Genomic DNA, 16240 nt, shown 5'->3' with positions numbered 1-16240 from the left:
AACCTGTCACCTGGAAGGTGTCTGGCAGCTGCCTAAATTCCATTTAGGCCTTTCAGGGTGTGGGGCTAATGGCCAGATTGTCTAGAGATGGAGCTTTTAGGGCCTGGGTTACCAACTTAATTGCAGCCCAAACTAGCATGGTCAAAAAGACAGAGCACTGGTAGCCTGAGAGAAATGGGTTCTTGTCTCCCTCTTGGAGCATGTTGGGATCTCACCACATCTGGTATTGCTGCCAGGAATCAGGAGAGAAACCAGAAACTGGTCAGATCTTCAGCAGAGATTTCCTGCCTCAAGCCCAGGAGTGATCAGGATCATCTGCTGCTCTGCCAGCATTCACTGTGTGGGTTCCTTGGCTGCTGCCTGAGTAGCTCGAGGCCAGAAAGGTTAACCCTTGTGCTATGGAAGGTCACAGGAGACAGCAGGAAGCCTTGGGTTCCTCTGCACAGCATCCTGCCTCTCTGCTCTGCATGCCTAGTGCTGGAGCAGGATGGACTTTCTGGGGGCTTAGAAGGAGACATTTCCATCCAAAATGATAGGAGCTTGGAGCTCACTGAAATAATTCATATCACCCTTCACTTGGCTTTCTTCTAGAATGCAATTTCTAACCACAAAAATGTCCCTTGCCTAAAGCTATTAATTAATTCACTCTCCCAGGGCAGCACACAATGCTTGCAGGACACAGAGTCCCTTCACTGACAAGGAAGACTCTTCCTTGTCCACTTCAAGACATCTAAACAGAGAATAACCAATGCCAAAACATCAGAGAATAACCAATGACAAAACATCCTCCTGTGGCGAATCTTTCCCTGCGCCAGAAGAGCTGCTGGGGAAGTTCACGGAGTCTGGAGAACCTCTTGCTGCTGAATCCCCGGATCTGCCACGCTGCAGGGGCAGGTGAAACCCGAGGAGAGGGGCAGGGATTGTCATTCCTCACCAGAACGTTGTACTGGGAGACGGAGATGTTGTTGGGGTGCACGGTGAGGCGGACACACTGCTTCATCTCCGAGGCGAATCTGCGCGGCTCGCTGGAGCGCTCGCACCGCTCCTTCCTCGTGCAGCTGGGGAAACAGGAACAGACAGGGACAGGGTGAGCACACAGCCAGGCTGGCAGCGGGGGAACAGCTCTGGGGTGTGGGAGCAGCAGTTGGTGTGGGTAGAAAGTCAGCTCTGTTCTCTTTGGGATGGCACAAGTGGGAAACAACACTTGCACCTTGGCGCAGTCCGGCTCTTGGGATCATGGAGAATATCCTGCGCTGCAAGGGACCCACAAGGATCACCATGCCCAACTCCTGGCCCTGCACAGGACATTCCCAAGAGCCCCACCACGTGCCTGAGAGCATTAACTCTGCTGCTGGCAGCTGTGGGATTGCTCAAGAAGGCTGGGGAGTCGCAAGGAACCTGTAAGAGGAGGGAGGGTGATGGGTGGAAGCTCCATCCCAGCTGCAGGAATTCTCTGTCTCCCCACCTTTCCTAGGCTAGACCCCCAGCTCTTCAAACTCTGCTGTCCAAGGGCTGTGGGACACCTCAGGCAGGGCTGTCCTTGCAGAGAAGCCGTGCACAGCCCATGTTTTTGGCCCTCCTGAGAATGCTGCACACTTGTGGTGTATCTGGGCTGCTGGTACCTCACCTCTGGGATGGGACCATCCCTCCAAGCAGTTGTCCCTGCAGATTAAGGAGTTTTTTGCATCTGCCTTTATGCAGAAAGACCAAGAAACTTTGATACACCAAGAAATGCTTATAGTGTTTTGTAATTAAGAAACAATTGATTGTGATCAAGTGAATTATAACATCTGTGTTGTCTCCACCCATCTTATGAGACTGAAAATAGAATAAAAGTAGTTTTTAAACGCCTCTCAGTTGTCCTATCTCTAGGACAGAAAAGAGTATAATTCTACATGCCTTGAAAATGGCTGACTAGAAGTGCTGAGAGTTGAATCTTAAAAATTCAGGTGTTCCAAATAAGTGACAGCCCAGTGAAATTTGTGTATGTACACACACCTGGGCTGCACAAATGCCTGAAGTTCACACCACCCACTAATTGTTGATGTTTTCAGCACTGTCACTACTCTCATCTCACCTGTGTGGTGCAAACACAACCCAGAAATTGGATTGGTGGCTGTTTGCCCCATTTCCACCCAAGTTTGCACTTGTTTAACATAAGCCACATCTGTATTTCACTCCACATCCGCTGCCAAGGCCATTGCTTCGAGGAAGGTGTCTGCCTGGAAATCCACAGGGTTAATCCAAAAGGACAGCTCCAGCTGCATGCCAATTACCTCCTGCCATTAAGTTAATGTTATGGACTTGCACAGGGTGTCTTCAATGGATTTTGTTATTAGCAGTGCTATTACCCCCCATTAAAACCAGCTATAAAGACTTAAGTGCGGATGTTAAATTATTCACCTGCTCCCAGACTTCAGAGTCTCACTTATGAGAGAACCTGGGGGCTGCTGGAGCTCCAGGATCACCCCTCAGCATCCCGACTCTTTGGAGACTGCACCCTTGTGCATGGGGATTTGCAGATGAGGATCCATGGAAACACATGCCAAAAAACTCTATATGTGATTAATACAAATGTTACAAAGCTTGGGGCTGTCTAAAACTTCAGGGCTTGGCTTCTCTCTAGTGGCTGACTAGATAAAATGAACACCCCAATTTCTCCATATTTCTGGCAGAGGAAAGTTTTGTATTTGCAGAAGCAGGACCCATAAAGGGATATTTTGGCCATTCTCAGCACACTTTTGCAGGTTTGAGAGAGCAAAAGGAACATTGCAGCTCCTGCTCTCTGCTCCCCAGGAGCCCTCATCCCAATAAATCTCCCCTGGCACTGCCACATGCTGGATCAGGAATTCTAATGGGCATTCTCCAGAGGGTTGGACCAATAGCCCATTAAATACCTCCAAAACTCTAGGTTCCCCATGGTGACACGAAAGACAAAAGGCAAAATGCTGACCTGAGATTTTTCCAAGCACTTCCATAAAACAAACAGCCACAGCAACCCCATTAAAGCTCCACAGGGTGTGGGAGCTCCTCTCCTGGGAATAGCTTGGAAGGGAAACCTTTTTGGGCTCAGAATCAAAACACGTGTCAAAATTCTTCAAGACATTCTGTTGTCTCCCATTTATTTCCTTCATCTGCAGCACAACAGAAATATCTGGATTTTCTAAAATTAAACAGGCTCAGTTCAAATCTATGGATATGGATTAAGCATCCAGGAATGAGGTTTGTATTCCCAATCCCACCACTGAGCAGGAATATAATAATCCACATTTTACCTTGCTGTTTACAGGTCACACACGCATTTAAAAAATGAAACTTTTCAGACCAAACTCTCACTGCATATTAGACTGATGTGCCTTGCAGCCTTTATATCTGCCATAAGGTGAAAATAACGTCATCCAAATCATGAATTTATGAAAAACCAAACCAAACTAAGCCTGGGTTTAATATATTGTTAAGGCTGCTGTGTCAGGGTCTCGGGAATTAGGGACTGCCAGACTGAAAGCAGCTTCTGTACTTCCAAATCTGCTGCCTGCACTCACACACTGCAAGCCAGATTTTAATTACAGGATCACAGGTTATTATTCCTTTTTTCCACGGTGACCTCAATTCTGCCACTTCCTAACTTTTGACTTTCACTGTCTGACTTTTTGAATGCAATTCCTCAGCTGGAAAAGCTCTGAATACCTGTGCCTGGTGCTGGAGTCTGGTGGTGGGGGAGTTCTGCTGAGCTGGGCTCTGGGTCAGGGTTCAGCTCTGGGGTCAACACCCCAGGGGAGTGACCACAGCTGCCTCAGGAATCAAATCTGAAGGGATGGAGCCAGCTGCCAGTGCGTTTAGCAGGTTTGTGCATGCAGAAAGGAGTGATGGTGGCTCTTCTCCAGAGCATTTTGACTGTGGTTTCCCCCATCTCCTCTCCCATGACCTCCTCATCTCTCCTGAGCTGGAGCACCCTGTGGGTTCACACATCACCCAAGGTGTCTGCCCAGCATCTGCAGCTGAGGTTCTCCATGTGGTGGGTTTTCCTGTGATGGATTGCCCTGTAGGAAGGGAGATTTAGGTTGGATGTTACGAAAAATTCTGTACTCAGAGGCGGGGAAGGCCCTGGTACAGGGTGCTCATAAAAGCTGTGGCTGCTCCTGGATCTCTGGAAGTATCCAAGGTTTCACTTGGAGGCTTAGAGCAACCTGGGATAGACCCTGCCCATGGCAGGGGGTGGAACTGGATGATCTTTAATGTCCCTTCCACCCCAAATCCTTCTGTGATCCTACAATTCAGGTGAGCAGAAAAAATACCTGACATAAAGAAACCTCCTCCCTCCAGCCTTCCTCTGCACCGCCAAAAACGTTCTGCCCTCCCCAAAGAGAGGAAGAAACAGCAGAGAAAATTGTTCCAACACGTGCAGAGGAAAGTCTTTCCCTCCAGCACCAGCCTCAGACCCGTGGGTGGTGAGGCTGAGATGAAGGAACAAAAGTGACAGAGGATCTGGTCACAGAAGGATCTGCCCAGAGGGGACGTGGCAGCCCCAGAAGTTCAGCAAACTGTAAATAAAGGCAGATGGACTGTTGGTAAATTAGTACTTCCAGGCCCTGCCTATAAAAGTGGTCACCTGGAAGGCAGCTGGGCTGAGGAAGGGATAATGAAATATCCCAACCTCAACTCATCACTTCTGTTCTCCCTGGTGGCAGTCATTGTCTACCCTGGGAGCTCCTGTGCCTCTCACCTGGTGTGTTTATTATTGTTTACACAGAAAAAAAAAAAAAACAAACCACCTTTTACTGCCAAATTTGCTATAATAAAATACCTGTAGCCCCAGCATTCTGAGGGTGCCCATACACCAAGATCCCTTTCCACTGCCACGTTCCCTAATTCCCTGCTATAACTGGGGGACGTGTAGCTCCCTCCCAGTGGCACCACATTCCACTTCAGGCCCCTAAAAGAGCATCTCCCACCCCTGAGCTTGTTTTGGCCGTGGTGCAGACACCACACACCTCTGGGTGCCTCACCAGCAGCTGCTCTTTCATCATCAACTGTGTCTTTAACAATGCCAAGTGTCCTGCTTTGTCCAAAACCATTGGGACAAACACTGAGGAGCTGCTCCTACCACTGAACCATGAGCAATGGTATTTCCTCCTCATCTCCCATTAAAAATAAATACCACTGGTGCTCACCCTCTGCTCGCCAGCCACCAACCAATTATTTTAATCATTTTAAATTAATACTTTCCTCTTCTCTCGTGTCTCTCCCCCAAGAATCTCAGAGGGCTTTGCCTGCAGCTAATTAAACTTCAGGATACCTCCATGAGGTTGGAATTGGCAGGCAGAGACAGGAAAGTGAGGCTCAGACTGAGAGCAGGGCAAAGCCTGAGGTGGAGATCCTGGTTTGGGACAGAAGAAAGCATAATTAAACCCCTAAATCAGGCACCAAAATCTGGGGCCACGCCCTGCAAACACAGGCTGCAGAGGGGCCAGGCTGTTCCACCTCTAGAGGGGTGGAAAGGGTTTTTCTGCTTTGGTCAAACCAAGCCCAGACTCTCAGTGAAGACACATCTCCATCATCATCATCATCATCATCCCCAAACCATCACCCTACACACATAAACACCCCCCCACCCACCCAAAAAATGACCTTTGTTTTTCACCTGACCAAGCCTTGCTTGCTCATAACCATAACTGTTGAAAAAGGAGAAGATTTGGATCCTGTTTTATTTTTTTCCTCATAATTTCCCAAAAAGCAGATTAAAATATCCAACTTCTTGAATGTGAGACCCAAAAAAGTCAGTTTTCTGGCAATGGAAAAGGTCTTATCTGCAATTCTGTTAATTAATAACAAATTTCAAGACAAAAGAGTGGTGATTGGATTTGATCAGAAATTGTTACTCAGAACAGAGTGTTTGCGGGCTTTTTACAAGTGGCAATTAGCACACAATGCAATTTTTTTTTTTTTTTTAATTCAGGGGAAAAAGACCCCACCATCCAAAATTTTTAATTCCCAGAAATAAATTCTAAAGAAATTAATCCTTTTTGGAGAAGCCTCACCATTTGATGCACAGCAGTTTTCTTTTGACTCTGGGTGTTCAGGTGGGTTCTCAGGGAAGGAGAGGAATGTGAAAAATCTGTGTTTGATGGCAAAGCTCAGAGACAGCTCAATGGTTTGGGTCATCCCAGCAACTCCAAATGACACCTTTCCACCACCTCCAAACAGGTAATTTGCTGGAATCACTCTTTTGCAAAAGGTTTTGACATTTCAGTTTTCCTTTCTGGTTCTAAACAGTGACATTTCCCTCAGGGGATAAATTCTCTCACCCCCTGATGGATCATCTGAGCCCCCCTTTCCTCACACCTTCCCTCCAGTGCTGGGGGGCAATCAGGGCACCCCGAGTCACACCAGTGAGGAGGGGTCACCAGGCCAGGGGGGATATTTTGATTAAGATACAAGTTTCATGTTGGAATTTTCATTTTCACCCCAAACTGTTCATTCCTAAGCTTTTTTTTTTTTTTTTAATTTTTGTTTTTTGTGGTGTAGGGTGTCTCACACTGGGGTCCTCCCCTTGTGCAAGAAGGAGATTGCCCCATCCCAATCCTCATCTCTTCCCAGTGGTGTTTGCAGCTTGGGCAAAGTTCCCAGGTTTTTTTTTCACCTCTCTTTAGTTTTTCCCCTTAAAATTCAACCTGTTCCTTTATTTTTTCCCTCAGATTATCCATCTGCCTCCCTCACTCAGATCACCACCTCCAGTGGTCTCCTTTCTGGGTGTGTTGGATTTAGAGACAGACAAGAAAAAAAATCAAGAGGAGGCTACAGAAGATGTGGGGATCTTTCAGGGAAATCTGGTTTGGGTCTCATTTGGAAGACCATGAGTAGCCCAGATGGTTCCTTCTGTCCTGGATCATGACAGGCTAAGAGACAATGAGTTTCCATCTCTCCCATCTTCAAGGGAAAATCTGAGAATTTCCAGCCCAGCCAGAGCCCATGGCAAGCCAGGCTGTGCCTTCAGGCAAGAGTCAAACTGGAAAAACTGAACAGGTCAACAAATTGGGGATCTGATATCTAAGAGAGGGTGCAGGCAGGAGTCAAAGTGAAAAATAGAACAGATCAACAAATTTGGGATCTGAAATCTAAGAGGGGAAGCAGGCATGGCCCAGTAGCTGCTGTCCTTGTCCATGAGGGGAAGGGGGATTTGGGGATATCCCATCCCTGGAATTGTTCCTGGCCAGGTTGGATGGGTTTGGAGCAGCCTGGGACAGTGGGCGGTGTCCCTGACATGGCAGGGGTGGCCCTGGATGGGATTTAAGGTCCCTTCAACTCAAACCATTCTGTGATTCTCAGATCCCTACAAAATGAAATAACAGCAATAGTGATTTTTGTCAAATCTTCAGTCTTGTAACACACCAGAACTTTTCTCCTAGGCCAAGCTGGAGCAGCACAGAACCTTGGAGGTGGCAGAGGGATTTCTGGCACCGCTGCAGCCCTTGGGTTCCCCTCTCTCTCCACAAAGCCCCAGCTCCTGGCAGAGGGTTACACTCCCCAAGCAAGCACAGGCTGATAGCCCAGAGGACCCCCAGAGCATCCAGGGGTGCCTGTCCCTGTTCCCGGGGGGAGCAGGCAGGTCTGAGATGCCTTTTGGAAGTGATCAGCAGAGGGAGCTCGGTGGAAGCCAAGTGCAAACCCTGGGAATGGCATTTTCAGCCAGGACTGGGGGCAGCAATCTGGGAAAGGGACGGCAGGACAGAGATGCTTGGCTTTGGGAGGCTCTGGAGATCCCAATTACCCAGCTCAGCCTCATCAGTCTGCTCCCTCCTTCAGGGATGCAATGTGACAGCTTCATTCCTAAGTGGGGAAAAGTTTTTTGTGGGGTTTTTTTTTTTTGTTTTTGTTTTTTTGGGGTTTTTTTATTTTCCAGTAAGAAAGAAGGGTGAGAGGAGAACAGAGCAATCAAAGGAATCTGGGGATGGATTAAGAGGTTTGTTTTAGCCCAAATCTGACCAATGTTGAGAGCCAGCTTTGGGTCTCCTGAGGTGGCTTTATCACCACGGGGGAGCAAGGCTGGGGAAGGAGGGAGCAGCTGAAATTTGCCTTTCCCTCTGCTGGAGCCAAAGCAATTTTCTGGCTGGAGCCAGGAGAAGGGAGAAGACTCAGTCCCACTCACATGTAAAGTTTAAGGTCAGTTTTAGCAATGTTTTGACATTTCCAGGTTCCCTGGGGTTCATGAGAACAGGAATGCCATAAATGTCGAGACACAGACATAATTGACCTTAAACTTTACATGGCCATGTGGTGAATACCCCACTCCCTCCCTGCCCTCTCTGTCTGGCCTCCAGGCTGCCCAGGGCATGGCTGAAATTTAGCTCTCCCTGACACCAAGAAGTTAAATTTGACCAACTGCCCAGGATGCTCCATTCTGGACAAAAAAAAATAAAAAGGCGGGAGATGCTGCAGGAAAAGTGACAAATTCAAGCGGGGATAATGCACTGGATTATTGCTGGGAAACTGTCCTGCTGGTGAGGAGTTTTCTCAGCAACTTCATGAGTATCTGAGGAAGGAGTTGAATATTTCATCTTTGGCTCTAAGCACAAACAGGCTCAACTCCCCAAAAGCTGCTGTTTAGGGCATCAAAGATGAATTGGACAAGGGGGGAAAAAGCCACTGGGAAAGTAAAAGCTGTAGCGTCTTTAATGGGTACTATTTGGGCACCAAAAGGTCTGTAGATTTTCCCAAAGAGACCTGGAAGTAGAAACTCAAAAAATCTGGAATTCATTCTGGAGCTTTGCATCTCCCCTGGATGCAATTTTTAAGGGACTACAAGCCTCAAAAAACTTCAGACCACCATCCAAAGCTGCTCTTCTCAGTGTCCCAGCGGGGCAGTCCTGGGCTGAAAGAGCAGAGCTCCATCCTTGTCCTTAGGTTGCAGCTTGGGGAGGGAAAATCTGCCCTGCCAACGCTGCCTCCCCCCGGCACCACCGCCCCTGTCGCCTGGCCAAAACGGAGCGAGGCTGCTAATTGCTCTGCCTGCTAATCTATTCTAATGCATGGTAATAGAAGCCGAGTTTCTGCCCTGATAACTCCGCCGGCTTATGCTGCGGAACCGCAATCCCCCCGCCCGCCCCTTATCTCTGTCCCCAGGTGGGCTCCTCCCTCCATCCCAGCAATTGTGCCAGCCCACCCCGGAGCCCCACGGGGCGTGGGTGCAAGGGATTTACTGCTCCATCTCCCGCCCTACAAAGCCACAAAAAGCATCCCTCCCCCATCCTTTGGGGGATTTCATTTCCCTGAGCCCCCTCCCCAAGTTTCAGCATTCTCCTCCCCTGCTTTGGGGATTTCATTCCCCTTCTCCTTTTCCCCAGGTTCCTTCCCCAAGTTTCAGCACCCCTCCCCCTCCTTTGGGGATTTCATGCCCCTTCTCCTTTCCCTGAGCCCCCTTCGCAAGTTTTGGCATCACCCTCCCCTGCTTTTGGGGATTTCATTCCCCTTCTTCTTTCCCTGAGCCCCCTCCCCAAGTTTCAGCATCCCTCTCCCCCTCCTTTGGGGATTTCATGCCCCTTCTCCTTTCCCTGAGCCCCCTCCCCAAGCTTCGGCATCACCCTCCCCTGCTTTTGGGGATTTCATTCCCCTTTTCCTTTGCCTGAGCCCCCTCCCCAGATTTCCAGAGCTGTGGATTTTCTTGGCCCTGCTAATCTTGCCTGGGGGAGGCGGGGTTGGAGCATCAAACGCAACCATGAGTAGCCCAGATCCTGTCCTGGATCAAGACAGGCTAAGAGACAATTATTTTCCATTTCTCCCATCTCCAGGGGAAAACCTGAGAATTCCCAGCCCAGCCAGAGCCCATGGCAAGGCAGGCTGTGTCTTCAGGCAAGAGTCAAACTGGAAAAACTGAACAGATCAACAAATTGGGGATCTGAAATCTAAGATGGGGATGCAGGCAAGAGTCAAACTGGAAAAACTGAACAGATCAACAGATTTGGGATCTGAAATCTAAGATGGGTTGGTCCTGAGCCCCGGGGCTGAGGGGAAGGTTCAGAGGTGGCCCCAAGGACCAGCCCAGGTCATGCATGGCTGGGTGTGGCCAGGGACCAGCGATTGGAGCCTGAGATGAACAGGAACATTTCACATGCAAATCCCTGGAAATTTGGACCCTTTGTCCAGTGAAGGAGTGGAAATCGTTTGCTGGCACGGTGGGAAGGAGGGTGTGGGAATGAGGGAGGGGTTCTGTGGAAGGTGATGTTGAAATCCACTGCTCAGCTGGTTGTTATGGAAAAGAGGAGTTCCTCAGTGAATCACAGGATCATGGAGTCATGGACAGGCTCAGGTTGGAAGGGACAATAAAGATCATCCACGGGCAGTAACCCTTCCACCACCCCAGGGTGCTCCAAAGCTCACTCAACCTTGGACACTCCCAGGGATCCAGGGGCAGCCACAGTTTCTCTGGGCACCCTGTGCCAGGGCCTCACCACCCTCAGAGCCAAGAATTCCTTCCAAAAATCCATTCCTAAATAATTTCCTGCTGCAGAAGCAGCCTGAAAACAGCCAGCAGCTGTGTGTGACAGATGGGGATCTCCTCCCTCCATCCTCTGACCCTTCCCAACCTCCTGCAAGGGTCAAAGACACAAGGAAAGGACATCTCTGAAGCTGCAGGATCTCTGCTTTGCTGGCCTTTCAATCACAGCCCTCCAGGTCCTTTTGCTGCTGAACTTACCAGGCACAACACGAGCCCAAGAGCTTAAAGCAGGAGAAGAATCTCAGAGCACAAAAATCACAGGCAGGAGGCAGAACTCCAGCCAAAGGCATGAGAGCTGCACTCAGTCCAGGGCACTGAGGTGGTCCACAGGAAAGGAATCCCAGGAATCTGCCTGGAATCTTCCTTTTGCCATCTGCCTGTGAATGGCTGAGCTTCAAATGGAGATGGAAAAACCCCTGGAGGCTCAGCTGAAGGCTACCTGAGTAATACAAGCTCCTGTCTCTGAGGAGGCAGCAAAATAACTTTCCCCACACTGAATTCACTTAGAATCATTTTAAAGAAAATTAAAAGAAGAAGAAAGAGAGAGAGAAAGGGAACGAGGCTGCTAGATAAGGCAAGTAATTAATGAACAAAATTACTTTTCCCAGAGAGCATCCTATCATGGTGCTTCCTATTCATGCTAATAATATTTGTGAGTGTCTTCCCCAGAAGCTGGGTTGATAACACCTACACTCTCCCGTGCTCCTACATGCTCTCCTCTGCAAGGGCTGAGGCAAATAATCTGTTCAAAGGGACTGAGGTTCTTTGTTCCTGGCCTGATTCAGAGCATCATCCCCAAATTCTTCATGGGAGCTTCTCTCGAAGAACTCCAAGGAAATTAATTTGGTGCTTTCCCTGCCACTGTGGTCCAAATGCCAAATATCTGTTGGTGAAGATGATGGGAGGTGCCCTTGCCTTCAGAAAAGTCAAATTTGGGGCATCCTGCTCAGAGACTGGGGCTGATTAGAGGTGCTGAGGCTTCCTCAAGGCTGCAGTGAGACCTGGAAATCTTCCAGGTGGAGGGTTTGGTGCCACTTCAGCTTTGTCTCAAAAGGCAAATGAGGATCTGTGTTCAAGGATGATCTGTGTTCAAGGAGGTTTTCCAGAAGGTCAGGGAGCCATGGGAAGGGCACTGCAAGGAGTCCCCACTCACACAGACACTGAATCCCTGCCAGGCTCAGCCAGCACCTCATTTCATTGCTCTTTTGCTGTCAGCATCTGCTGTGCTGCCTTGGGGGAGCACAGCAAGGAGAGGAAAAACATTCCCACAGGATAGACTGATCAGACTGAGCACTTTTCATCCAAATCCCCCATGCCTGGAAATCTCTGGAGCAGTTTTACCCAGTAAGGTGCAAGGCAGAGGACATCCCACAGAGTTTCTCAAACCAGATTCTCCCAATCCACTGCTCCTTTTGATCTTCACCAATATCTCTATTTTCACACTGCTGATAAGCTCCTTTCCTCCTTGTCCGTCCATCCATCCATCCATCCATCCATCCATCCATCCATCCATCCATCATCCATCCATCCATCCATCCATCCATCCATCCATCCATCCATCCATCATCCATCCATCCATCCATCCATCCATCCATCCATCATCCATCCATGTCCCCCAGCAGCAGAGCCTACACTGATGGATGCTCTAACTCCAATATTTGCTCCTGGCAGAGACAATTCCTCCCTCTGGGCCCAGACTTTTCTGTAGGAAAAGCAGAATTTCTTCAGTGAACAGCCAGAAAAGCCACAGGATAGCAGAGGGAGATGCATTGAGTCCCCATTACCACACAGGCCTGGGAAGGGAGTCTCCAGAAGCTCCATGGCTCTGGTGGGAGAGGAGACTGTGCAGGGAACTGGGAAAAATAAGCCAAGGAACCTCTCAGGCCAGGCTTGGCTTTCCCTGTGGGGTGTGAAATCAGTGGGATGGGATTTGCTACCTGAAAAAGGCACCCATGCACCTCCATCAACCCCACTCAGACCATGCCTGAAGCTCTGGATCCATCCTTAAGCTATTTGTTTCCTTGGAGAAAGGAAAAAGGCTGGGCTGAGCTGGATGTACAGCCTTCAACAGGTGAACAGAGATCAGAAATAAAACAGAAGCTTGTTTCCATGGCAGTTTTCAGACCCTCACATGACCAATACACAGGCTTTGGAACAGAACTCCACTTCCCAGCTACTTAAATCAGCATTTCTCCCCAACTCTGACAAAAACAACAATAAGAATTCTGCCTTTCACACCCCAGCTTCTTCTAGGAAAGGGAATTTGGGGGGCAGAATGATGAGAGGAAAAAATAGAGCAAGAAGGATTTTGATTTTAGTCTCACTGCCTTTCTCTGCCCAAGCCTGATCTAGCCAAAAAGTCAGGGAATAAGGTGAGTTTCTCTTTTCCTAAGCCTCCCCTCGAGCTGGCTCTGCAGAGAGGTTTGGAGTGGAGGGAGGATCCACCCAGAGCCAAGCCATAGGAAACAGAAACTGAAAATTTTGGGGCTCCAAAACACCCTAAAACCAATCCTAGCTTCATCTCTCTGGTAGTTTAAACATGTATCCAAAAGGAATTCTTATTAATTAATAATAATATTAATATAATAATTAATAAACAATTATTAATGTAATAATATAATTATTTTTATTTTCATTATTACTATTTTACGAGCAATTCTTCTGAATCGATCAGGTCAGGCACATCCCACCTCACACTGGGAAGCACTCCCTGACCTGAGGCTACACCAGGAAGCCCAGCTCATGCTCCAGCTGCCAGGAAAACGCTGTCAGCAGGTGATGGATGGATTTCCCCCCATCTGTGCATGGCTGGAGGGGTGGGTTAAGCACTGAGAAATCACCGTGGTGCTGTGGGTGACCTCCAGCAGACTGGGCTGTCGGATGCACGGTGATGGAGTCATCCATTACACATTCCAGGTGTCCCTCTCCCAGGCTCGTTTCCTGGTTCCCTGTCCTTTAAAAGCACAGAATTTCTGGACACAGCTTGTATGGTGCTGCTCTCTGGGCACGTCTGGGAATTCTGGGTGAGCCAGACAGGGGGATGTGATGGGAATGACCATGGCAAGAGGTTATTCCTTCTGGCTGAGGCCATGCTGTGGCATTCACATTTTCTGAAAAATCCCTTTGCCCAGGATTTCTCTCCTGGGAAGCTGAGAAGCCTCAGAGAAAAAGGAAAACAATTCTTATCTCATTTGCTTCTCCTGTGTTGTGCTCATGTGTGGAATGTATTTGGAGATTGTTTACCCACAGGTAATTGTTTTGTTGGGTTTCTGTGAGTTGTTTTCACTCACTGGCCAATCAGTTCCAAGCTGTGTCGAGACTCTGGAAAGAGTCACGAGTTTCATTATTACCTTTTTAGCCTTCTCTAAGTATCCTTTCTGTATTCTTTAGTATAGTATAGTTTAGCGTTCTTTAATATAATATTGTATCATAAAATAATAAATTATCCTTCTGAGAACATGGAGTCAGATTCATCATTCCTTCCTTCATTGGGCACCCCACAAACACAATACAGTGCTACAACACAGGAGGGATCCAGTGTGGGTAGGTGGTTGGAAAAGGCTGGGAATGTGAAGGAGGCAGAAATTGAAGTGCATTTTCATGATGTTGTCCCTCATCCACCTATACAAGACATCTTCTCCCAACATGATAATTTGTGATGGACAGAAGTCCAACTATGCATTTGAAGGGCAAAAATGTCCTGCTTGAAGTCCTTCAGGATCAACATCCAATCCAGAATCCTGGATTCAAGCTATCCATCTTATGGGTTGGTGGCAGAACTCAAGTTTTTAATTATACCTCCCAGTTTTCTGTCTCTCCTTCCAGGTAATAAGCAGCAAGACAAGAGGAAATAGCCTCAAGCTGTGCCAGACGAGGTTCAGGTTGAATATTAGGAAAAGTTTATTCATTGAAAGAGTGGTTAAGCATTGGAACAGGCTTCCCAAGAAAGAGGTGGAGTCACCATCCTTGGAAATGTTCAAAAAATGAGTGGCTGTGGCACTTGGCTTTGTGGGCAGGGGGTTTTAAGACAAAGTTTGAGTTTCATGATCTTTGAGGTCTTTCCAACACGATGATCCTGTGATGCCTCAGCAGTGGAGAAGGCTTTTATCTCAAACTGCAGAAGTGTCCTTGGTAGATTGGCAGATCCAGGGGACAAAGGGTGCTCGGTGCAGGCTCTGCCCCACCCCTGCCCCTTCCCCTTCTCCTGTGTATCCATCCCTCCAGCCCAGGGTGTTAAGTGCCATTGGAATCAGGTGCTGTGCAGGAGGTGAAGGTGTTATTATTCAAGCCACTGGTTCCAATGAGATTATCCAGCCTAATGGAGCAGCTTGTGTGGACCTCCTCTAAGCCTGAATTTTCACTGTCAGAGGATCCCCAGTCAAGTGGAAAATTAGAAGGAGAAGGGAAGAGGGGGTTGTGGAGGGGATGATTAAGTCCTCTAGAAATTAATTCATAACTAGAGAAATGGAAATAATAACTCCCCAAGCCAGTGGACAATCCCCAGCAAACATATTTCAATTTGGAAGCCGGCTCTGCTGCCGGTGCATCGTTTGCTTTCTGGCTCCTGCTGCTTCGTTGATTTAATTTTCCACCCAAGGTGTTGACTTTGTCCTGGGATTGTGGCTCCTGCCAAGGCTCGAGTGGCTCAGAGCCCCCTCACTACTGCTGGTTGCCCAACCTGCACTGCCTGCTGTTGGGAGCACTGGCTCGAAGGGAAAGGCCTCACTTTTTAATTCTCTTTGGGTTTGGTTGTTTGGTTTAATTTTTATTCCTCCCCACAGGAATTGATCCCAGTATCCAACAGGTTTAGAAGCTCTTGGGCAAAGCATACCAAGGCTGGGTGGAGTTCACAGCCAACACCAGTTCCAACCTGATAGTAAAATGTCCATGTACCTTTTTTGGGCTGGGATCCCACACACTGTCCAAGGGCAGGACAGGACCTGGTCAGAGCCTCTGGACTCTCAAAGCTGTTGGGTGAAGCAGCTTCTAAGCACAGCTGGATATTTAATTCAAAGCCAGCATGGCTTTATTTAATTGCAGTGATACAAGCAGCAGATTTGACCCCCGTTGTCAGAGATATCACAGCACAAGTTCATAAACGGTTTCTTACGACCTGACTCCCAAAAACCACATTCTCAGCCGTGAAAAGCCAGACCTCTTTCCCAAAATCTGTGTGGACCTCAGAAATGGAAAATAGCAATGCAGAGCTTTTGGTCACTGCCTGGTCCAGTGGGAGGTGTCCCTGCCCACGGCACGGGGTAGGAACTGGATGACCTTTGAGGTCTCTTCCAACCCTAACCATTCTGGAATTTTATGATTCTGTGCCAGGACTCTGGATTCAACTGAAACAAAATTGGGACATCAGTCTGAGTCAGGGAAAGAGGATCTCCAGTTGAGCCTTCCATCTCAGGGGTTCCTGAGCTCAGACCTTTTCAGCCTGGCTGGGTTTGCACACACAGCCGCCCCGAGACGGCCTCGAAACGGGGCTGGAGAGAGTTAACAATTGTTTACTGATTCCCCAGTGCAGTTCTGTGAAATGTTACTGCTTCCCAGAGGCACAAAATATAATTTTGCCTTAAAGGTTAATAGTATTCGACTCGCTGAGGGAAGAAAGGAGTGCTCAGGAAGCTCTTTCATTCAGATCCCAGCCTGCTGCACTTCAGGTGGTACCCAGGGCTCTGGTCATTGAGGGGAATTGGCCTCTCTTGGCAAAATCCTGCTCTCCCTCTCCTCCTGCTCTTTAGCAAG

The 16240-nt window shown here is 48.4% G+C and overlaps 1 protein-coding gene across 3 annotated transcripts in view; it reads right to left on the bottom strand.

Annotated features, from left to right (window-relative positions):
* Window positions 1-16240, bottom strand: part of PLXNA4 (plexin A4) — a 451266-nt gene that overhangs the window by 116658 nt on the left and 318368 nt on the right. For all 3 annotated transcript variants that reach the window (XM_064421667.1, XM_064421666.1, XM_064421669.1), the window contains exon 6: window positions 935-1058. In XM_064421667.1, coding sequence (XP_064277737.1) covers window positions 935-1058 — 124 coding nt within the window. The remainder of the gene's footprint in view (window positions 1-934; window positions 1059-16240) is intronic.

This window comes from Passer domesticus, chromosome 5 (assembly GCF_036417665.1).
Source record: "Passer domesticus isolate bPasDom1 chromosome 5, bPasDom1.hap1, whole genome shotgun sequence".
Lineage (NCBI taxonomy): Eukaryota > Metazoa > Chordata > Aves > Passeriformes > Passeridae > Passer > Passer domesticus.
Note: the sequence above shows the minus strand (reverse complement) of the source record. Positions and strands in the feature narration are given on the sequence as shown.